Source organism: Chiloscyllium punctatum, chromosome 42 (genome assembly GCF_047496795.1).
Source record: "Chiloscyllium punctatum isolate Juve2018m chromosome 42, sChiPun1.3, whole genome shotgun sequence".
Taxonomy (NCBI): domain Eukaryota; kingdom Metazoa; phylum Chordata; class Chondrichthyes; order Orectolobiformes; family Hemiscylliidae; genus Chiloscyllium; species Chiloscyllium punctatum.
The window spans coordinates 37,910,743-37,935,310 of record NC_092780.1 but is presented as its reverse complement, the minus strand read 5'-3'; the positions used below and the strand labels follow the sequence as shown (position 1 = coordinate 37,935,310).

The 24,568-nt window shown below is 42.4% G+C and overlaps 1 protein-coding gene across 2 annotated transcripts in view; it reads right to left on the bottom strand.

Annotated features, from left to right (window-relative positions):
* Positions 1–4,207: 4,207 nt before the first annotated feature.
* myo1d (myosin 1D) overlaps positions 4,208–24,568 on the bottom strand; it is a 545,704-nt gene continuing 525,343 nt past the window's right edge. For both annotated transcript variants that reach the window (XM_072561832.1, XM_072561833.1), the window contains exon 22: positions 4,208–8,554. In XM_072561832.1, coding sequence (XP_072417933.1) covers positions 8,398–8,554 — 157 coding nt within the window. In that variant the 3' untranslated portion in view covers positions 4,208–8,397. The remainder of the gene's footprint in view (positions 8,555–24,568) is intronic.

Below are 24,568 nucleotides of genomic sequence, written 5' to 3'. Positions count from 1 at the left end.
TGGTGCCAAGTTAGAAGTTTGGGACTGGGAGAAGGTGGGGAGAGGGGAAATGTGGAAGTTGTTGAAATCCACATTTATCCTGTATGGTTGCAGGATCCCAAGGAAGAATATGAGGTGTTCCTCCTTCAGGCGTCGGGTGGTAACAGTTTGGCAATGGAGGAGGCCCAAGAGGTCCTTGATAGAGTGGGAGGGAGAGTTGGTGTTCAGCCATGGGGAGGTGGGGTTGGTGGGGGTGGGTGTGGGTGTCCCAGAGAAGTTCTCTGAAACAATCTGCAAGAAGGCCTCCTGTCTCCCCAATGTAAAGGAGACCACACCGGGTGCAACAGATTCAGTAGATGTCATTGGTAGAGGTGCAGGTAAATTTCTGATGGATCTGGAAGGATCATTTGGGGCCTTGGACAGAGTTGAGGGGAGTGATGTGGGTGCAGGTTTTGCACTCCCTGCGCTGGCAGGGAAAGGTGCCAGGAGTTGGGTGTGGGCTGGTGGGGGGGGGGGGGGGGGGCGTGGACCTGACAAGGGAGTCACAGAGGGAATGGTCTCTCCAGAATGCTGATAGAGATGGGGAGGGAATTTTATAGGGTGGTGGGGTCTGTTTGGAGGTGGTGGAAGTGGCAATGGATGATGCGATGTGTGAGGTGGTTGGTGGGGTGGAATGCGAGGACCGGGCGGTTCTGTCCTTGTTGCGTTGGGAGGGGTGGGATTCAAGGGCCATGATGCATGAAGTGGAGGTGATGTGCTGGAGGGCATCGTCAATCAGGTGGAAAGGGAAGTTGCTATCAGGGAAGAAGGAGGCCATCTGGGACTTTGAGGTGGAATTGGTCATCCTGGGAACAGATGCAGCAGAGGAGGAGGAGTTGGGAATTAGGAATGGCATTTTTACAGGTGGTGGGGTGGGAGGAGGTGTAGTCTAAGTAATTGTTGGGAATTGGTGGGCTTGTAGATGATGGTTAGTCGGTCACCGGAGCCATTCAATTTGGGGGAGGAAATAAGAATGCAGTGCTGGTTGGGGTTAGTATAAATTACAGGGATAGATACTGTTCTCGCCAACTCAGAGAGAGAGAGCTCAGAAGGCTGAAAGGTTGGAATCTTCCCCATGAGGCAGGGAAGAAACTTGGAATGGAGGGGAGAGATTCAACTGTCTTTGGACACATTGACATCAACAGCATTTATAGGACTAGCAAAGAGACTCTGCTGTCAGATTTTGACCAGTTAGAAGCTCAACAAGCAGAATCTCCAAGTAAGTAATCTTTGGATTACTATCTGAGCCATGGGCAAACTGGCAAAGGGTAAATAAAATCAGGGGTTACACCAGTGGCCGAAAAGATTGGTGTGGGTGGAATGGGTTTCAATTCATGGGGTACTAGCACCAACACTGGAGTATAAATGAAAGGAATTTTTTGTTTTTTCAATTCTTTGAGGAGATAACAAGTAGGATGGACAAAAGGGAACCAGCAGATGTAATATATTAAGATTTCCAAAAGGTATTTGATAAGGGATTGCATACAAGGCTACTGAAGTGTCTATGCTGCTGGGGCAGTATAGTTTTATGGACAGAGAATTGTCTAACTCATCAGAGATAGAGGAGTCAGGGTAGAAAGGGTAGTTAGAACATAGAACACTACAGTGCATTACAGGCGCTTTGGCCCTCGATGTTGCACCGACCTGTGAAATCAATCTGAAATCCATCCAACCTAAACTATTCCATTTTCATTGATATGTTTATCCACTGAAACATTTCGAGCATAACTACCTGTAACTAGTGGAGTGACACCAGGATCAGTGCTGGGGCCACAATTATTTAATATATTTTACTAGTTCAGATTACAGAAATACAAATAGATGACACAAAAATAGTTGGGAAGGCCACTAGTGAGGATGATGCAAGATTCTATATAGACATATAGTTAGGTTACAAAAGTGGCAAAAATTTGGCTGATATAATATGATGTGGAAAAATGTGAGGTCACGCACTTTTGCAATTTAAATGGAAAGAGGCTGAAGGAATTGGGGGTGTCCTCATGCATGAATCATTTAAAAAAACTGACATCGAAGTACAGCAGGCAATAAGGAAGGCAAATGGACTGTTAGCCTTTAATTCAAAGGGAATAGAGTATAAAATTGGGAGATCTTGCTAAAACCATACATGGTACTTGTCAGACCACAACTGGAATCTAGCTATAGGTAAGTATGCTGGTATGTCAAGGATCACTAGGTAACTCTGGGAATGGAAGGACTGTCTTATGAAGAGAAATTGAGCAGGTTGGGCTTGAATTTGTTGGAGTTTAAAAGAAAAACAGGCGACCTATTGAAACATAAGATTTTTAAGGAGTTTAATAGGATAGAAGTGGAGAGGCAGTTTCTACTCTTGGGAGGATCTAGGACCGGAAGGTATAATTTTACAGTAATGAGTCTCCCATTTAAGACAGAAATAAGGAGGATGTTTTTCCCTCTGAAGGTAGTGAATTTATGAAATGCTTCCCCACAGAGGGCTATAGAGGTTGGGTTAATAATTATTCTGAAGACTGAGATAGGCAGGTTTTTAAATCAGTAAGGAGATCAAGGGTATGGGGATGAGGCAGGAAAGTGGAGTTGAGGGTTTTCAAATTGTCATGATGTCATTGAATGGTAGAACAAACTCGATGGGCTAAGTGACCTATTTCTGTTCCTCTGCCATATGGTCTTATTTATATTCGGGTGTATCTAACTTTATCTCTTGATACACCAAAATCATTACGTATAGTTTGAGATATTTAGCTAGAAACATTAGGACAGTATGAAGCAAGTGAGCTCTTCGCTTTTATTGTCCATCCTCAGTTATCTTTTGAATCACTGCAGTCCATGTGCTGTAGGTAGACCCACAATGCTATAAGGGAGGAAGCTCCAGGATATCAACCCAGTGACACTGAAGGAACAGTTGTATATTTCCAAGACAAAATGATTGGAAGATGCTGTCTCAGAATCCCTCATATGGAAATAGGCCATTCAGCACATCAAATCTGCACTGACCCTCTAAAGAGCATCCCATCTAGACCCAATCCTATGCCTACAACCCTGCATTTACAATGGCTAGTCCACCAAGCCTGCACAACCCTGGACACTATAGACAATTTAGCATGGCCAATCCATCTACCTTGCACATCTTTGGACAGTGGGAGGAAACTGGACCACCTAGAGGAAACTGACATAAACATGGACAGAACGTACAAACTCCACACAATCATCCAAGACTGGAATTGAACCCATGTCTCTGGTGCTGTGAAGCAACAAAGGTAGCCACTGTGCTGATGTCTGGGGAGACATAGTGAATTTTTTCAGTGTATCTTGTAGATAGTACACTCTTTTGAGAAGATTTGTAGCTCAGTGGAGGTTCTGGATGTAGGTTTGCTCGCTGAGCTGGAAGGTTTGTTTTCAGATGTTTTGTCACATATTCATATGTTTGGGTACCAAGCCATAGAAACCCAAATAGAAAGCAGGAATCATCAGCAGTGCTTCGTCCGGAGGCTCACTGAAGATGTTACCTAGTATGATGATGAAAGGTCTGAAAATGAAACTTCCAGCTCAGTGAGTAAACCAACATGCAATAGTACACTCTGCTGCTAGTGAGCATCAGTGGTGGAGGGAGTAAATGCTTGTGGACATGGTGACAATTAAGTGGGCTGCTTGTCCTGGATGGTGTCAAATGTCTTGATTGTTGTGGAGCTAGCCTCTGACCTGGGGAATTACAGATGGGAAATAAATACTGGCCTGGCCAGTAATGTCCACATCCTGTGAATGAATAAAATTTTAAAAAATCCCAAAGGTTGGAGTTGGGGATTCAGAAATGTTGATGTCCATTGAATGTTAAGGGGCGATGGTTAGCATCTCTCTCATTGGAGATGGTCACTACCTGTACTTGTATGGTGTGAACATTACTTGTCACTTGTCAGCCCAAAACCTGGATACTGTCCACATTTTGTTGCATTTGGATACTGATGGCTACAGTATTTACGGAGTTGTGAATGGTGTTGACTCTGTAATCATCAGCAAACATTCCCACTTTTCAATTTGTAATGGAAGAAAGGACTTTATTGGGGCAGCTGGCGATGATTGGCCCTTGTATTTAGAGTGAATATATAAAATTTAATGTATGGTGCAGATGCATTTGACTTATACAATGTGTAGAAAAAAAATCAAAAGACAACAATGAATACTGAGGAATGGCTTTTAATTGACGAAAGCACTAATATTTCTTTTAGTTTGGAAAATATCAAGTAATTATGAAAATAAATCCATTGCATATCCTGTCAAGTCAATACTGGACAGAACAGATCAGTAATACAGCTAATCTGTAAATTATTTTTAAAAATTGCACGATAATCTTTGACTCAAGCAAATGAACAGAAAGAAAGAACACTTGTATACAAAAAAGTTATGCTCCTGATATTAGTATTTTATTGCATGGTTAATTTGAATTCTGTATATTAAATTTCCAAAAGTAAAGTTGATTTATACATTGTACATAATTCATTCCTGATTAAATACATCATTTTATTACAATTGGCAATATCTAATGCAGAGTCAAAACCTACAGATCCCAGCTGTATGTGTTCTAATGATCTGAATTCTGGGGTATTTAGGCATTAATGAATAGTGTTGTGTTACTGGTGTTTAATTTCATTTCTGATGTTCGTTCATCTCCCTTTTGCTTCCCTCTCCCTGAATAAAGAAACTCAGGGGCCACAGTGTATACTACCAAAGCTGATATGTATGCACTTGATTGTGTCAGGGAGTGACAAAGCTGTGGTAATTCTGTTCATACATTGTGCAGTCTCTACCTCACCATAACAGGTGTAGTTTCGACTTCTCTATCACTGCCTCAATTTCTGCATTGGCCATGCTAATCACACTTATGGTCTCTGGGTGAAGTGAACAAATTCTGTGCAGGCTTAGTAACCTGATTTCAGGTTGCAGAGATGAAACTAACGTCCCTTTACTCAAAACAATAACCTTTAATTTACTGATCATATTTGTCAAAGAGAAACTTTATCAAATACAGGCAGTCAATAGAAAAGACCTGAGTCGAAATACACAACATCCAATCAGCCATGAGCATTGAAAGCTAAATTAAAATCCTCCCCAGGATGGAAATAGCATGACCATTTAACACAACCCTGCAAATTACTGAAGATGCATGAAGTGTTTTCGGGCGAGCTAAATAAATAATGATCAAGGTTTATTGTATGACTTAAGCTGTAGTATGTGTATATTTTGGTTATAGTTCATTCATTGGAATACAGCTGAGTATTAATTAGTAGCATCGCTTATTGATAAATTTGCGTATGGCCAGCAAGTAAAATCCACTATCTCCTCTGAACCGAATGGCCTGACTATTCTTTTCAAAATGGTACATTAAAAAAAGGCTATTGATGAAAGTCAGTCTTCTGTGATTTTCTTCATAAGCCAAGTTAAATAGCTCTCTAATGATACAGAACATATATCAATGATACATATATCAATCGTAGCCTATTTATATCCAGTGTTGGCTATATGGTACCTGTACCTCTACACCAACATTTGGGATTTCGGCCTACAGATCTAATCCTTGCAAAAGATTTTCTTACAAAAAAAGCCTTTCAGCACATTTAAGTGAATAATTTTTGCTAAAAGAAATGGCATTTTCTTTGAGTATATATAACCACATCAACTGAAGAACAGTAAAGCTTTAATATATTTTAAAAATTATAATTTAGGACATGTTATGCCACACTGGCCCCAGTCACAGACCGGATTAGATAGATATGCAGATTGGACAAGAGTCAAGCAGTAATGACTGAGTAGTTATAACTTCGGTTTTCTCAGCTTCACAATACTTTGCATAATATAAAGAAAAATAGTAATGACAGGAAAATGATCTCATCAAGAAACTTCGATAAAGTTCGCCTATAAAAGGGAAGTGGTTTAAAATGCAAAGAAGAATATTTCAATAGAAATTGTATTTATCATTTTTTTTAAGACAGTCCTGCACACACTGTATCCGTTTATCACATGTTGCCGTGGTTCTGACATCATTGTTAAAGAACAGTGTTATCTGGACTACAACACCATAGGAAGAACGAATGAACTTGCATCACACTTGCAGCCATTTCACATCCTGGTCAGCCCTAAAGTGTGCTGACTTTTACACAATCTCAGAGCCACATGCACACAGCAAGGTTTCACAGCAATGTCCAGCTGAGGAAATGCTATTGTCAGAACACTAGGAGAATCTCCACGTTTTGCTTCAGACATTTTATGTTGAACTAAGAGGACAGAAACATGTAACATCTCTGATAGTGCAGCATTCCTACAGTGGTCTACACTCATGCCCTGGAGTGTAATTTGAATCTGACTCAAGTGGAAAACGATCATAAAACAATGCTTGCACTACAGGAACACCCGTGAAATTTTTAGATCTAACCCTTCAAATAGAAATGCAATCAACCCCTGAGGCAAACACAGGTAGGTTCATTCCTCATCCGTGATCCTTAACCAGAACTCTTCTTGTGGAGTGTTAACTTAATTTGTCACTTTCAGATGCTATCAGCTTGCACTGTGGTTTATTTTCACCTGACACTTCAAGAATTTTCCAGATTAGAGAGAAAGATCCCACATAACCATTGATCTTCTGATCCCCTCTTGTAACTCCAGAGGAAAACCCTCAGAGAACTATTATACTTTTCTGGAGGTTTCTACCAATTGCTCAGTCGGAGATTGAGGAGATTTGCTTGGTGCTCACCTGTCATCTATGTAGGCAATATCCCACAATCAGCAAACAGTGCAAAAGGAAAATAATCATTGTTATTTCATTGTGAACTTCCAACACCTGGATAGAATTTGGTAGAAAACTAGTCACTTCAACAAATCAGGAATCAATAAACCATAGTGCAGTATTGAGAACTTAACTTCTTAAATTTTGAATATCCCTTTATATTATGCATGCAAACAAACACCTGCCTGATTCATATCCAGATCTATCTTGACTTATCCTTGGTCAATAGCAATGGAAATACAGTACTGAAAAATGGAGATCCTTTGCATAAGGCAAGTACAACGTTTGTACTGAAATAGCTTTGCATAAGCATCTGCCACTTAGTGTCATTGAGAGAATGCAGCTTTCTGTGCCCTGTTTGCCTTCTCATCAAGTAGGAAGATACTGTATTAATTGATTAACTGAGACTCCCAGTTGGGGAGGGGCATTGGGCACACGTACAAAAGACAGGGGACACAGATGGCTAGTTCCTGGCTCCACCTAGCAGCCAGCTACAGGTGGCACTGACCACAGCTTGGGGACTGGCCTTCATTTACACACATTTAGCTGCTTGAGGTACTGGACTGTAGATGCAGAGGTGGGGGAATTAACGTTCAGGGAAAAAAAAACTGTTGCACCCTCCTAAAAGACTCTCAAAAACCCGTGTGTTTTGCTGTACAATCAAAAGTCAAGCTGCGATCAAATGTTACCACAAGGTGTGGGTGAGAACTCCAGCACAACTTCTGTACTGTTTGAGCCAAGTTTGGAAGTATATGTGCATTTAGAGGCAGTGGGAGGTGTGAAAAAAAATCAAGATTGGTTTAAAATTTGATCTACGACTGACATTATATAACCTCATACAAACTACATTCAATAGTAGAAAATACTTGGCAAATGAGACTTTTTGTTCCTTTGGAGATACTAGACAAAAGAAGGTGATTTTGCTTTTTTTTTGTAGAAACTGCATCATCATCTGATTTTTTTATGGTGACCATATCTAGCCAATCTCACAGGATGAGAATTTGAGAATGAACTGTTTGAATCCACTTTCAGATAACTGTCTTAATCTAACAAAATATCCCAAACACAATAAAGTTAGCAGAACCTTGACTCTAGTACAGTTATAAACAGGCACTTGAAGACCAGATTAGTACCACAACTTTGGATACTCTAAGTGAGATACATACTTGAAATCTGTAAACTCATTTATCATTTTCATATTGGAGAATCTAACTCCATATCTATTATTAAAATAAGGTTCACTTTAATAAAAGCAATAAATAGAGTGCAAAAGTTCTTAACCCTGATAAACTACAGTCTAAAGCCTGCTGGGTATGATTGTCATTATGAAAGAAATGCAAAAACCAGGGGATGAGAGTGGGGGGAAAAGAAAGAGATGAAGCCAATTTCAATGGGTGAAAGTCAAAGAATGTCACAAGGAAAATTAAACACAGCATGGAGCTTAATGCAGGTCAGACAGAAGAGATGAGACTACTGGAAGGCATTATTTTTGCACTTTGAGAGTTTACATGAATTGCCCCCAGCATTGATGGTGTTAGCCTGTGAATTATTGGAGTTTAAATGATGTTCTGGCTTTGGATGAGATGAAACTCTGAAAGACTGAGGCTATGCTAGTTCCCAGGCCACGAAAGGACATATCCTGAGCGTGTCTTGGTGAAGACAGGCTGCGACTGGTTGATCTTGGTTTCCACGGTGATGGTACACTTTTTCCCATGCATGGAGCATTGGATGGGGTCACACACCTTCACTTGGAAGTGCCTCTTCTCACTGGAAAGAGGGAAAAAAAAAATTAAGCTATTGAAACAAAGTGCCTATCTTTTAAGTAAACACCCATGAGTTTTCATAAGAATGAGCAGTCACTAGCGCAAACCAAGAGAAAAGGAAAACTGGTGACCCTCATTGTTCTTTGATTGTTTTGCAAAAGCTCAAGTATGTACAGGCCTTTTGAAAGCCACTTGCAGCTTTTAGCCATGACTGAGGCTCTCCCAATGTCAACCCCACAGGGATAAGTATCCAGCCCCAAATCTTGCTGAGTACCTTGGCAAGGTTTCAGGATTTGCGGTTTCTTGTTCCACACAATAAAACTTGCTGTATAGTATTAACGTCAATAGTTTGGGCTTTGATTTTTATGGATAACAGCAGAAAGAAATTCCCAACATTTCTAAAGCACACAACCACATGGCCCAGATGGTGATACTTCAATTCCTTGTCCTTTGAGAGTTTTTTTTTATTGCACAGTACAAACATTTAAAGTTAAAATCAGCAGCACAAATAGATGGAAGCTTTGAATCATTGCTGCCCGCAATACACTGCCAGATAGTCCCTCAGGGATTAATTAATTAGACAAATCTAGAGTTGGATAGTTTGAAATCCTGCTTTAAAATAGTGTCTGACAATGGCACTTTGGTTACCTCAGGACAAAACAGAGACCGATTTCCAACATAGATGTGAAGCAATATTGAGACAGTGTTGTCAGAGCATTTCTAACACTTGTAGGCCATTTTCACAATTATTTAGCTTTAACATCATTTAATATTTAAATAGGAGGCAGTCAGCATATGCAAACAAAATATGAACTGAAGTTGTATGTCTGTGCGTTTACTATAAGCAGGCATTGCCGTTTCACAGACTGAGATCTGGCGTTAAAACAGAAACACATCACCAATATTGAATGACAACTGATAACACCAAATATTCATTGGAATCATTTTTATGACCTTGTCTGGAATGATTACTGCTGTACTGTACTGGACTGACCTGTTATATAATGCTCAAGGTTGAAGCATATTGTACTTGGTTTACTTTGTGGATCTGAATGTTAAATTTGAAGCTCACTCAGTCTAGCTAATTGCTGTCTCCCTCAAATACCAATACTGTCCATTCCCAAGATGGTGCAGTGCTCCCAAATCAACAGGATTGCAAGTTCAGTAAGACTCCTCTTTCTCCTTGTTTCAACAGCCAAATTATATCAACCTTTAAACATGCACTCTTCATTTCTCATACATCATTTGTCTTTCTTTTTTGTGTTTTTATCATTTTGCTGTTTGGATTAGTCTTGTTTTTTCCTTTCACTTCATGTTGAGCCAGGAGCAGCCAAGAAAGTATGTTTTCCTGTTAAATACTTACCTCGTGAATCAGCAGTCTCCATTGCAGCAGCAGGAGTGGTCAGAGCGCGAGTAAGGGGGAAGGCAGGAACGTACATTGCCTGTTAAATATTTACCTTGTGAATAGACGAAGTGAAGGCTCAACAGGAGTGGACATATGAACTGATATATTTGGGCTGTGGCCAAACCCGACACACTACACATGTATTGTCTCTCACCAGTTTTCCTCTAACCAAACAAAAGACCTTGCAGTGGGTTGGTAAGGTAAGTTTTTGTTTATTTATTCATTCAATCTCTCTTGGCAATTTAGAACAGAAGGGATGGAAGCTAGGGCAGTTGCATGTTTCTCTTGCAGGATGTGCGAGGTAAGAGTCACCACTAGTGTGCTTGCTCACATCTCCTATGAGAAGTGCACCCAATTCCAGCTCCTCACAGACCGCGTTAGGGAGCGAGAGCTGGAGATGGATGAACTTCGGATCATTTGGGAGGCTGAAAGACTGATAGAGACAAGTTATTGAGAGGCAGTCATACCTAAGTTACAGGATAAAGGTAGCTAGGTGACTGTCAGGAGAGGGAAAGAGAATAGGTAGACAGTGCAGGGAGCCCTCATGGCCAGCTCCCTCAACAATAAGTAAACTGTTTTGATAATGTTGGCGGGGGGGGGGGGGGGGGGGCGAGATCTACCAATCTACCAAGGTCTCTGGCATGGTGGTTCAGAAGGAAACATGGGGAGAATAGGAGAGTGATAGCGATAGGAGATTCAATGATTAGAGGAAAAGACAAGAGATTCTGTGCTTGCAAATAAGACTCATAGTATGTTGCCTCCCGGGTGCCAGGGTTAGGATGTCTCAGATCGAATCTAGAGGATTCTTAAGGGAGAGGGAGAGCAACCAGGAGTTGTGGTACACATTGGTACTGATGACATTGCTAGGAAAGGGATGAGGACCTGAATAGTGATTAAAGGGAGTTAGGTTGGAAGCTAAAAAGGTAGGACAAGCAGAGTAACAATCTTAGGATTGCCATTGATGTCACAGGCTAGTGAGGCTAGGAACGGAGAGCGAGTTCAGTTGGACATGTAGCTGCAGGGGTGGGGAAGGACAGTTTCAGATATGTGGATCATTGGGATATCTTCTGGGGAAGATGGTATCTGTACAAGAAGGACGGGTTGCGCCTGAACTGAAGGGGTACCAATATCCTGGGCTCATGTTTTGCTAGAGCTCTTCGGGACAATTTAAACTAGTTCGGCAGGAGAGTGGGAACCTGAGCTATGGATCTGAGGATGGCGTAGCTAGGGAACAGCCAGATACAGTGTGCAAAGAGTCTGTGAAGAGGGACAGACAGTCGATAGGGCAAAGCTGCAGTCAGTGTGATGGGTTGAAGAATGTCTATTTTAATGCAAGAAGTGTCAGGAATAAGGGTGGTGTACCTAGAGCATAGAGCATTACTTGGAACTATGATGTTGTGACCATTATGGAAATTTACATATCACAGGGGCAGGAATGGTTGTTGGATGTTCCAGGGTTTAGATGTTTTAAGAGAAATGGGGAAGGGGTTAAAGAGGTGCAGGAGTGGCATTGCTAATCAGGGATAGAATTACAGCTACAGAAAGGGAGGTTGTCAAGGAGGGTTTGTCTAAAGAGTCAGTATGGGTGGAAACCAGAAACAGGAAAGGAGCAGTCACTTTATTGGGAGTTTTCTACAGACCCTCAACTAGCAACAGAGACAGAGAGGAGTAGGTTGGGAGGCAGATTTTGGAAAGGTGCAGAAATAACAGTTTTTGTCATGGTTGACTTTGACTTCTCTAATATTGATTAGAACCTCCATAGTTCAAATGGTTTGGATGGAGCAGTTTTGTCAGGTATGTCCAGGAAGGATTCCTGTCTTAACATGTAGATAGGCCAACTAGAGGGTAGGCCATAGTGGATTTGGTGCTTGGCAACAAACCAGTTGAGGTGTCAGATCTCTGTGAAATAGCATTTTGATAATAATGATCACAATTCCCTGACCTTTACTATAGTCATGGAGAGGGATAGGAGCAGATGGTATGGCCAAGTATTTAATTGGGGGAGGGAGGATTACAATGCTATTAGGCAGGAAGTGTGGAGCATCCATTGGGAACATATGTTCTCAGGAAAATGCATGATAAAAATGTGGAGGTTGTTTAGGGAGCACTTGCTGAGAGTGCTGGATAGATTTCCCACTGAGGCAAGGAAGCGATGGTAGGGTGAAGGAACCTTGGCTGACAAAAAATGTAGAACATCTAGTCAAGAGGAAAAAGGAAGCTTACTTAAGGTTGAGGAAGCAAGGACCCTTTCCACTACCCACTCCACCCTCCTCTCTGACCTATCACCTCCATCTCCACCCCCATTCACCTATTGTACTCTATGCTACTTTCTCCCCACCCCCACCCCTCTCTCATTTATCTCTCCACTCTGCAGGCACCCTGCCTCTATTCCTGATGAAGGGCTTTTGCCCGAAACGTCGATTTTCCTGCTTGGATGCTACCTGACCTGCTGTGCTTTTCCAGCACCACTCTAATTTAGACAGAAGCAAGGATCAGACAGGGCTCTACAGGGTTATAAGGTAGTCAGGAAGAAACTGAAAAATTGACTTAGAGCTGGAAGGTGGGGTATGGAAAAGCTTTAGTGGGTAGGATTAAGGAAAAACCCTAAGACATTCTACATTCATGTAAGGAACAAGACGATGGCCAGAATGAGAGTAGGGCCAATTAAGGATAATGTAGGGAACTTGTGCTTGGAGTTAGAGGTGGTAGGGGAGTTCCTTAGTGAATACTTTGCTTCAGTATTCACGAGTGAGAGGGACCTTGTCATTTATGAGGACAGCATAAAACAGGCTGTTATGCTCCAACAGGTTGATGTTCAGGAGGATGTGCTGAAAATTTTCAAAAACATAAGGATAGATAAATCCCTTGGATCAGACAGGATATACCCAAGGTTATTACAGGAAGCAAGGGAAGAGATTGCTGCACTTTTGGTGATGATATTTGCATCTTCACTGTCCACTGGAATAGCGCCAGATGATTGCAGGGTGGCAAATGTTATTCCCTTGTTCAAGAAAGGGAATAGGGATAATCCTGGGAATTATAGACTAGTGAGTCTTACGTCTGTGGTGGGCAAATTCTTGGAGAGGATTCTGAGAGACAGGATTTATGATTACTTGGATAACCATAGTTTGTTTACAGAAAGTCAGCATGGCTTTAAGAGGGGTAAGTCGTCCTTCACAAGCCTTGCTGAATTCTTTGAGGATGTGACAAAACGCATTGATGAATGTAGGGCAGTGAATGTGGTGTACATGGATTTTAGCAAGGTGTTTGATAAGGTTCCCCATGGTAGGCTCATTCAGAAAGTAAGGAGGCATGGGATACAGGTAAATCTGGCGGTCTGAATACAGAATTGGCTGTCCCATAGTAGATGGAAAGTATTCAGCCTGGAGCTGTGACCAGTGGTGTTCCGCAGGAATCTGTTCCGGGACCTCTGCTCTTTGTGATTTTTATAAATGGCTTGGGTGAGGAAGTGGAAGGGTAGATTAACAACTTTGCCGATGATACCATGGTTGGAGTGGTGGATAGTGTGGAGGGCTGTTGTTAATTGCAATGGGACATTGAGTTTTTTTGAGGAATTAACAATCAAAGAATATTAATGAGGGCAGAGCGGTAGATGTGACCTATATAGACTTCAGCAAGGCGTTTGACAAGGTTCCCCATGGGAGACTGATTAGCAAGGTTAGATCTCATGGAATACGGGAAGAACTAGCCACTTGGATACAGAACTGGCTCAAAGGTAGATGGTGGAGGGTTGTTTTTCAGACTGGAGGCCTGTGACCAGTGGAGTGCCACAAGGATTGGTGCTGGGCCCTCTACATTTTGTCATTTGCATAAATGATTTGGATCCGAGCATAAGAGGTACAGTTAGTAAGTTTGCAGATGACACCAAAATTGGAGGTGTAGTGGACAGTGAAGAGGGTTACATCAGGTTACAGCAGGATCTTGACCAGATGGGCCGATGGCTGAGAAGTGATAGATGGAGTTTAATTCAGATAAATATAAAGTGCTGCATTTTGGGAAAGCAAATCTTAGCAGGACTTATACACTTAATGGTAAGGTCTTAGGGAGTGTTACTGAACAAAGAGACCTTGGAGTGCAGGTTCATAGCTCCTTGAAAGTGGAGTCGCAGGTAGATACGATAGTGAAGAAGGCGTTTGGTATGCTTTCCTTTATTGGTCAGAGTATTGAGTACAGGAGTTGGGAAGTCATGTTGCGGCTGTACAGGACATTGGTTAGGCCACTGTTGGAATATTGCTTGCAATTCTGGCCTCCTTCCTATCGGAAAGATGTTGTGAAACTTGAAAGGGTTCAGAAAAGATTTACAAGGATGCTGCCAGGGTTGGAGGATCTGAGCTACAGGGAGAGGCTGAACAGGCTGGGGCTGTTTTCCCTGGAGCGTCGGAAGCTGAGGGGTGACCTTATAGAGGTTTACAAAATTATGAGGGGCATGGATAGGATAAATAGCCAAAGTCTTTTCCCTGGGATCGGGGAGTCCACAACTAGTGGGCATAGGTTTAAGGGTGAGAGGGGAAAATATAAAAGAGACCTAAGGGGCAACCTTTTCAAGCAGAGGGCGGTACATGTATGGAATGAGCTGGCAGAGGATGTGGTGGATGCTGGTACAATTGCAACATTTAAGAGGCAATTGGATGGGTATATGAATAGGAAGGGTTTGGAAGGATATGGGTCGGGTGCTGGCAGGTGGGACTAGATTGGGTTGGGATATCTGGTCGGCATGGACAGGTTGGACCGAAGAGTCTGTTTCCATGCTGTATATCTCTATGACTCTATCAACTGGATGTAGAACTGAAGAAGGGCTTATGCCCGAAACCTCGATTCTCCTGCTCCTTGGATGCTGCCTGACCTGCTGCATTTTTCCAGCAACACATTTTTCAGCTCTGATCTCCAGCATCTGCAGTCCTCACTTTCTCCTAGATGTAGAACTGGGCTGATAAATGGCAGGTGGAGTTCAACCTGGAAAAGTGTGAAGTGATTCATTTTTGAAGGTCAAATTTGATTGCAGAATACAGGGTTAAGGGCAGGATTCTGGGCAGTGTGGAGGAACAAAGGGATCTTGGGGTCCATGTCCAGATCCCTCAAAGTTGCCACCCAAGTTGACAGGGTTTGTTAAGATGGTGTATGGTGTGTTGGCTTTCATTAGCAGGAGGACTGAGTTTAAAAGCCACGAGGTTGTGCTGCAGCTCTACAGAGCCCTGGTTAGACCACACTTGGAATATTGTGTTCAGTTCTAGTCACCTCATTATGAGAAGGATGTGGAAGCTTTAGAGGGTGAAGGGGAGATTTACCAGAATGCTGCCTGGACTTGAGGGCATGTCTTATGAAGAAAGGTTGAGGGAGATAAGGCTTTTCTCATTGGAGCGAAGTAGGATGAGAGGCAATTTGATAGAGGTGTACAAGATGATGAGAGGCAGAGATGGAGACTTTTTCCCAGGACAGCGGCACGGTGGTTAGCACTGCTGCCTCACAGCGCCAGAGACTCGGGTTCAATTCCCACCTCAGGCAACTCTCTATGTGGAGTTTGCACATTTTCCCCAAGTCTGCATGGGTTTCCTCCGCATGCTCTGGTTTCCTGCCACAATCCAAAAATGTGCAGGTTAGGTGAGTTGGCCAATAGTGTTAGGTGAAGGGGTTAAATGTAGGGGAATGGGTCTGGGTGGGTTGTGCTTTGGCGGGTCGGTGTGGACTTGTTGGGCCGAAGGGCCTGTTTCCACACTGTAAGTAATCTAATCTAATCTAACCTAAAAATAGCTGTCACAAGGGGCCATATAATTTTAAGGTGATTGGAGGAAGGTTTCGGGGAGCTGCCAGAGGTTGGTTCTTTACACAGAGAGTGATGGGTACGTGGAGTGCACTGCCGACAGTGATTCCTGATGCAGGGCTTTTGTTCGAAACATTGATTCTCCTGCTCCTCAGATACTGCCTGACCTGCTGTGCTTTTCAAGCCACCCACTCTTGCCACACAGTGGTGGTCGTAAAGTCAGCTACATTAGGGACATTTAAGTAACTCTTGGATAAGCACATCAATTACAGTAAAATGAAGTAGGTTAGTTTGATCTGAGTAGGATTAAGGGTTGGCACAACATCAAGTGCTGAAGGGCCTGTACTGTGCTGTAATGTTCTATGTTGCATTTAGATTGTTGCCATGTAGCCATTCAAATTTCATTTGGACAAAACCTTTATTTCTGTAATGTTAGAGGTCTACCACTGAAAATTCCAATGTGCCTCTGTCTGACTGCTGCTAGGATAAAACCAAATAATACCAGGTCTTTCCAGTAACAGTAAAAATATCTCTATTGCAACACAGCTGAAAAAGTCATCAAAATTATAATATGTATTTTAAATGTTAACTCTTTAAAAAAATTACACATACAGACAAAGAAAAAATAGACAAAGCCACAATATTATGAGTGGAGGGAGAAAAGCCATCAGAACAGTTCTTTCTCACCATTACTTAATATAAAACTAGGGGAATTGGTTTCACAATTTGTCTGATTCTTTGATGATGCCTTGCTGTTACCTGCAGAGCAATGATCAGCCTATAGTTCACTGGTTGCTTTTTTGGACCTTTCTGTTGTCTTAGGGTTTCAGAATTACTTCTTTCAGTACCTCTGAATGTAGTTTTTCTGCTTTATTGAAATAATATTGAGGACACAGCAACTTTGTAGAGAAATAGAGTTGATGCAGCTAACTTCTGGATGTCTCCTTGCTTTTCTCTGCTTTGTGCACATCACAGCTCTGTGCTGAACTTCAACCTGACGAGAGTTGTTGCTATGCTAAGGTCTCCCGAACCAAATACAAATGATGTCAATGCCCCAGAAAGTAATGTCTTATATGCATCTAGATTTATTCATTTGTTGGATGTGAATCTGTCCCTTGAATCCTTGAGAAGGTCGTGGTGAGCTGCCTCTTGAACCACTGCAGTCCATGTGCTGTGGGTTGACCTACAATGTTGTTCGGGAAGGAATTCCAGGATTTTTGACTCCGTAATGCTTGTGTCCACTAAATGTCTGGTGATATTTCCAAATCAAGACGGTGCATGGATGAGAGGGGGACTAGCAGGTGGGGTTACCATGTATCTGCTGCCCTTGTCCTTCCAGTGGAAATGGTCATGGGTTTGGAAGATGCTGTCTAAAGATCTTTTGTGAATTTCTTGCAGTGCATCTCCCGCTTCTGGGCATTTGTGGGGGAGGAAGTGGATGTTTGTGGATGTAGTGCCAACCAAGCAGGCTGCTTTGACCTTGATAGCATCAAGCATCTTCAGTATTGTTGGAGCTGCATCCCATTCAGGCAAGTGGTCAGTATTCAGGCTTTGGGGAGTCAGGGGGTGAGTTACTCACCACAGTATTCTTAGCCTCTGATCTGCTCTTGTAGCCACTGTGTTTATGTGGTGAGTCCAGTTGGGTTTCTTGCCAATGGCAATCCCCAGGATGTCGATAGTGGGGGATTCAGTGATGGTAACACCATTTGGGGGCAGTATGGTGGCTTAGTGGTTAGCACTGCTGTCTCACAGCGCTAGGAACCCAGGTTCAGTTCCAACCCTGCCTGGCTGTATAGAGTTTACAGTACCAAATTGTCTATAGTGTCCAGTGAGGTACAGGCTCAGTGGATTCACCATTGCATGGAGTAGGAGGATAAATCTAGGTGGGATGCTCTCCAGAAGGTCAGTGTGGACTTGATGGGTCGAATGGCCCGTTTCCACACTGTATGGATTCTATGAATGTCAAGGCACGGTGGTTAGATTGTCTCTTATTGGAAATAGCCATTGCTGGTTTGAATGTTACTTGTCAATTATCAGTCCAAACCTGGATATTGTCTAGATCTTATTGTATTTGAACATGGATGGCTTCAGCATCTGAGTTGTCACAAATGGTTTTGAACATCGTGCCATCATTGGCAAATATCCTCAATTCTGACCTTATGATGGAGGGAAGGTCTTTGGTGAAGCAGCTGAAGATGGTTGGGCTGAGGACATGATCCTGAGGAACTCCAGCAGAGGTGCCCTGAAGCTGAAATGGCTGATTTTCGACAATCACAGCCATCTTCCTATGTGCCAGGTATGACCCCAGCACAGAGTTTTCTCCTTGATACCCAGTTTTGCTAGGGCTTCTTCATGCCACACTCTATCAAATGTGGCCTTGATGTCAAGAGCTGTCATTCTTGCCTTACCTCTGGAATTCATCTCTTTTGTCCATGTTTGTAATGTGGTCAGGAGTTGATTGAGTTTGGTTCTGCCAGGGCCAATGTCATTTAGCAAATTATTGCTGAGCAGGTGCTTCTTGACAATATCGTTGATGACACCTTCCATCACTTTACTGACATTGAGACTAATGTGATGGTAATTGGTTGCGTTGGATTTGTCCTACTTTGTTTGTACAGAACATATTTGGGCAATTTTCCACATTGTTGGGTAAATACCATCTGGTAGATATTGGGGTGACACGGTGGCTCAGTGGTTAGCATTGCTGCTTCATAGTACCAGGGACACAGGTTCCATTCCAGCCTCAGATCTGGATGGAGTTTGCACATTCTCCCCATGTCTGCATGGGTTACCACCCACAGTCCAAAAGTGTGCATGTTAAGTGGTTTGGCCATGCTAAATTGCCTAGAATGTGCAGGGATATGAAGGTTAAGTGGATTGACCATGGAAAATGCAGGGATATAGGCACAGAGTTGGGGGGGTGGTGCTGGCGCGAGTTGGTGTGGTCTTGTTGGGCTGAATGGCCTGTTTTCACATTGTATGGATGCTCAGTGTTGTACCTTCACTGGAACAGGGAGAAAATGAAGACTGCAGATGCTGGAGATCAGAGTCGAGGAGTGTGGTGCTGGAAAAGCACAGCAGGTCAGGCAGCATCCGAGGAGCAGGATTAGTCAATAGTGGGGATGATGAAGGGCTTATGGATGAAGAAGGCTTTATGCCCAAAATGTCGATTCTCTTGCATCTTGAATGCTGCATGACCGGCTGTGCTTTTCCAGCACCATACTCTTCGATCCTGTACTAGAACAGATTGGCTAAGGAAAGGCAAGTTCTGATGAATAAGTACTATTACTGAAATATTGTCAAGGCTGATAGTCTTTGCAATACCCAGTGCCTCCAACCATTTCCGAATATCATGTGGAGTGAATCATATTGTGTAAAGATTGGTCTGTCTGATGCTGGGGACCAATGGTGGAGGCCATGACAGATCATCCACTTCACACTTCTGGCTGGAGATTGCTGTGAATGCTTCAGCCTTATCTTTTGCAATGATGTGCTGGGCTCTTCTATCATTGAGGATGGGGATATTTTTGGAGCCGCCTCCTCCTCTGAGTTGTTTAAATCATCCACCACCATTCACGACTGGATGTGACAGGACCGTAGAGCTCAGATCTGATCTATGATTGTGGGCTTGCTTTGCTCTGTCTATTACTTGCTGCTTATGCTATTTAGCATGCAAGTAATCCTGTTTCTACTTCACCAGATCAACATCTAATTTTTCGGTATGCTTGGTGCTGCTCCTGCCATGCACCCCTGCACTCTCCATTGAAACAAGGTTGATCCCCTGGCTTGGTGGTAATGTTTGAGTGGGGGCTTTGCCAGGCCCTAAGGTTACAGATTGTGCTAGAGCTCAGTTCTGCTGCTATTAATTGCCCACAAAACCTCATGGGTGTCCAGTTCATAAACTGCTAAATTTGTTTGAAGTCGGTCCTGTTTATCACTGTGATTGTGCCACACAATGATGGAGGATATTGTCAATGTGAAGGAGTGGCTTCATCTCCACAAGGACTATGCAGTGGTCACTCTTACTGATATTGCATGTTCAGCAGATTTGTAAGGATAACGAAAAGAATGTTTTTCCTTGTGTTGGTTCCCTCAGCACCTGCTGCCGACCCAGTCCAGCAGCTGTGTCCTTTAGGACCTGACCAACTCAATCAGTAGTACTGCGACTGAGCCATTTCTGGTGCTGGACAGTAAAATCCCTTTCCTGATGAAGGGCTTTTGCCCAAAACTTCGATTCTCCTGCTCCTTGGATGCTGTCCGATTTGCTGTGCTTTTCCATCACTACACTCTCTATTCTAATCTCCAGCATCTGTAGTCCTCACTTTCATAGAGTCATAGAGATGTACAGCACGGAAACAAACACTTCGGTCCAACCCGTCCATGCCAACCAGATATCGCAACCCAATCTAGTCCCAGCTGTCAGCACCTGGCCATATCCCTCCAAATCCTTCCTATTCATATACCCATCCAAATGCCTCTTAAATGTTGCAATTGTAACAGCCTCCACCACTGCCTTTGGCAGCTCATTTCAAACACGTACCACCTTCTGAGTGAAAAAGTTGCCTCTTAGGTTTCTTTTATATCTTTCCCCTCTCACCTTAAACTTATGCCCTCTCGTTCTGGACTCCTCTACCCCAGGGAAAAGACTTTGTCTATTTATCCTATCCATGCCCCTCATGATTTTATAAGCCTCAGCCTTCGACGCTCCAGGGAAAACAGCCCCAGCCTATTCAACCTCTCCCTATAGCTCAAATCCTTCAACCCTGGCAACATCCTTGCAAATCTTTTCTGAACCCTTTAAAAAAAACCCACCCAGAGCACCCTTGCCATCCTCAGTGCTTCCTTCCAGTACTGATTCATCAGCCAAGGGCAAATGGTATGTGGCAACTAGCAGAAGTTGCCCTGGGGTCTGGATTCAATATTGAGGATACCCAGGACAACTCCCTCCCAATTGTAAACCACTGTGTCACCACATCTGCTGGGTCTATCCCATCAGTGGGACAGAACATAACCAGGGATGGTGATAGCAGTGTCTGGGACATTGTCATACTCTCAGAATCATATCTTAAGAGAATGTAAAGCTGTTGCTTGACGAGTCTGTGAGATAGTTCTCCCATTTTTGGCACGAGCCCCTAGATGTTAGTAAGGAGGACTTTGCACGGTCAACAGGGCAATTTCTACCATTGTTTTTTCTGGTGCCTAGGTCCTTCAGGTTTCATTTCTTTGTTGAGACTTTACAGCGATTGATAAAAATGAGGGGTTACCATGTCATTTCAGAGTGCAGTTGGCAGGTAATTACATCACTGTGTGGCTGGAGTCATATGTAGGCCACACTAGCTGAGGCCATTGAGTCCCCATATAAGTTAGTTTTACTCGTTTTTCCAAGTTGCTAACAACTTCTTGTACATTCTCCAATTTTAAAAGCAGTGTTCTGTATGGTCTCTTACATTATGTATTTAACACCCTCTTTTAGCAGTTGTCTCATGAAACTTATGGTTATTTAATCCATCTTGCTTCCCGCTCTAACACAAAACTTCCATCTTGATCTTCCTGCTTCTTCCCACTGTTGAATGGCTTAAAAATCCATAATTCTATGATTCTTTAGATCCTGTCTCAACCTGAAATGTCAACACGGTTTCTCTCTATAATGCTGCCTGATCTGTTGGGTATTTTCAGTGATTTTTGCTTTTTGCTTGCTCCATTAATTTGGCCAATGTGCATGAGTACCAATCTCAAAGTAAATGTCTCATCTATTAAACAGGTTGAAATCAATCCCATCAACAAACATGCACAGACTATTTACATTGTTGCAGGTCCAGTTTAAGAACTCAAGACTTCCTGTTCTTGGTTCAAGGCCGACTTAACGATGGTAAATATTGATGGGCAAGATGATTGGGGTTTCATAAAAATAACAAAAGCATGCTCTTGAGCAACTGATGAAAAATAACAACTCAAAGTTTGCAGGTTAGAACAATTTTGATTTAAATCCTTCAATTTTTTTTTAAACAGATAAACAATGTTAAGATTTTCAGTCTTTTGACTAACACAAATATTTGAGGATTTATTTGCTGAAACTTTAGTTTGTGATCACAACCAAGTTTTAAGTTTTATGGATTACGGATTGAAAACAGAGCACAGTGCAGAGATGCCAATACAAGGATGGAAAGACTAGAGGTGATCGCCCTTTGTTAAATAAGAAATCACTAATACCAATTCAATTGCTTTTCCAGAGTGCTGTGAATTGAAGAGGGAGATCAATTACTAAATATTAGAAATATGACTTTAACCCTCAGCAATTGTTGCCATGAAAATATGTAACAATAATTGCAGATATCATCATCAGAGGATTGGATGTGAAAAGCTAATGTGCCTATAGGATGAGCAGGCTGAACTAACCACTGAATGGACATGTCTTTGATTTTGAGCAAGGGTTGCCAGGCCTGAAACACTAACTGTGATTTCTCTTCACAAATGCTGCCAGACCTGCTGAGCTTTTCCAGCAACTTCTGTTTTGGTTTCTGATCCACGTCATCTGCAGTTCCTTCAGTTTTTATTTGGTTTTCCCTGTGGTTATTAATATTCTTTACTGGTGTTAATTGTGGATTGCCTACTCCCAATGCAAAGCACTATTTAAGATGGTATTTGCATTCAAGAGCCATCTGCACATGCATAGTTTCACCTACATGCACAAATGACTGTAGTGAATTTTCCAAAGAATATTACCTTCTTTAACATGTTCAGCTACAATTGTCTGTAACTACAGAGGTGCGATGCCTCCATTAGAGCAACACTGTACAGACAAAACAAGTTGTACAGTTACAAAGTCAAACCCAGGACAAGCAGTAGCAGCAGATTTTTATCTTGGTATTTGAGCAATGGAGTGTTTGTTACTGATCTCTATTGAGCTCATGTTATTTTTAAGAGTGCTGCTATACTATTTACGTAATGTATGAGTGAACTTTTTTCCTTGTCTTAGTACTTAAAGTAATCATACATCAATGTCTTTATTCATTTTCAGCATTTAAGGTAAACTGTCATGTCAATCTACAGTTAAGGCCAGACTTGACTGTCTCCGATTGGTGACGCAACTAGCTATCAAGGGCAGTAAGTGACAGACTGAACTACTTTACTGGTGTGTGTAAAAATAATGTTAAAGCTTTGCACATGGTGATCTACCCAATGCTGGTATTGGTCAAACAAAGCCTAATAATTCAGCTCCATCCCACTCTCCAACCCCATGTTTCTTTCAGTCCAGCTTCCTCAAACTAAACATAACTAATGTAGTCATTGTCGTACAGCATGGGAACAGACCCTTTAATCCAACCAGTCCATGCCAACCATAGTCTGAAACTAAATTACTCCCACCTGCCTGCACTTGGCCCATATCCTTCCAAACATTTCTTATTCATGCATTTATCCAAAGGTCTTTTAAATGCTATAAACATTCACCACTTCCTCTGGAAGTTCATTCCACTTCCGAACCATCCTGTGTAAAAAAGAAAGCTATCCCTTATGTCTTTTAAAAGTATTTTTCCTTTCATCTTAAGAATATGCCCCCGTCTTGAAATCTAGTAATCTAGATTCTGAACCTGTTTAATACTTTCATATGGGCACTGATGTGACCCTATTGAAATTCTGACTTATAATGCTCCTGTGATGCACCTTGGTGTGTTTTAATGGTACTATGAAATACAATTTGCTGATGTCCTTGATAATATTTGGTTTCTCCTCACATAATAAAGGCTACCTCAGAAGGTTTTCAGTAAACATTATGGACGGCATGGTGGCACAGCAGTTAGCACAGCTGCCTCACAGCGCCAGGGACCCGGGTTCAATTCCCACCTCAGGCAACTGTCTGCGTGGAGTTTGCACATTCTCCCCGTGTCTGCGTGGGTTTCCTCCGGGTGCTCCGGTTTCCTCCCACAGTCCAAAAACGTGCAAGTTAGGTGAATTAGCCATGCCAAATTGCCCGTAGTGTTAGGTGCAAGGGTAAATGTAGGGGAATGGGTCTGGGTGTGTTGCTCTTCGGAGGGTCGGTGTGGACTTGTTGGGATGAAGGGCCTGTTTCTACACTGTAAGTAATCTAATCTAATTATTGTGGCAGTACTCCAGGCTTGGTGTCCATGAAGGATTTGCAGACTCTAATAATTCCCCAACACAGAAGTCAAGAAGAATATCCCTAACACTTACTAAGTTTGAAATTGATGTTTTGAGGCTGGGATGACAGCTGTGATTCCAAAGGGAGACTGTTTTGCTGCAAGGGATTACATTCTCCTAACTCGGTGGGACATTGCACTTTCACCTCCTTCCATCTGCTTCAGTTTCCTTGCACAACACACACACTTACTTTCCTTGTTTCAACCATACTGGAACCCAACAGATGGGGACTTTTGACTTTTATTTTAAAGAAAACAAATCTTTTAATGGGCTTTCCCCTGCACCCAAAACTGGATTTCAAACTTTATTAACATTACAAACTCTGCAGTCTTCTTCCTCTGCTGCCTTATGGATGCACTGTGTGATGACATTCATAGAACATAGTAAAGTACAGCACAGAAACAGGCCCTTTGGCCTAACCATATTGTCATTCCAAAACTCAGGAGTGGACTTGAATTTACAACATTTGGATTCAGAGACAAGAGTGGCACCAGTAAAACAGAGTAGACAGCTTCAAGTTAAGGCTAAGATGATTGAGTGAGATGAGGAGGTTCACAGTTTTAAAGGTTTTAGAAGAACTTGAGTTAGAGTAGGAGGATGCAAAGGGTGAGATTAGTAATTTAGCAGCAATTAGTACTAAAATGCAGCAGCTTTGTGGTCACTAAGGTATATATAAC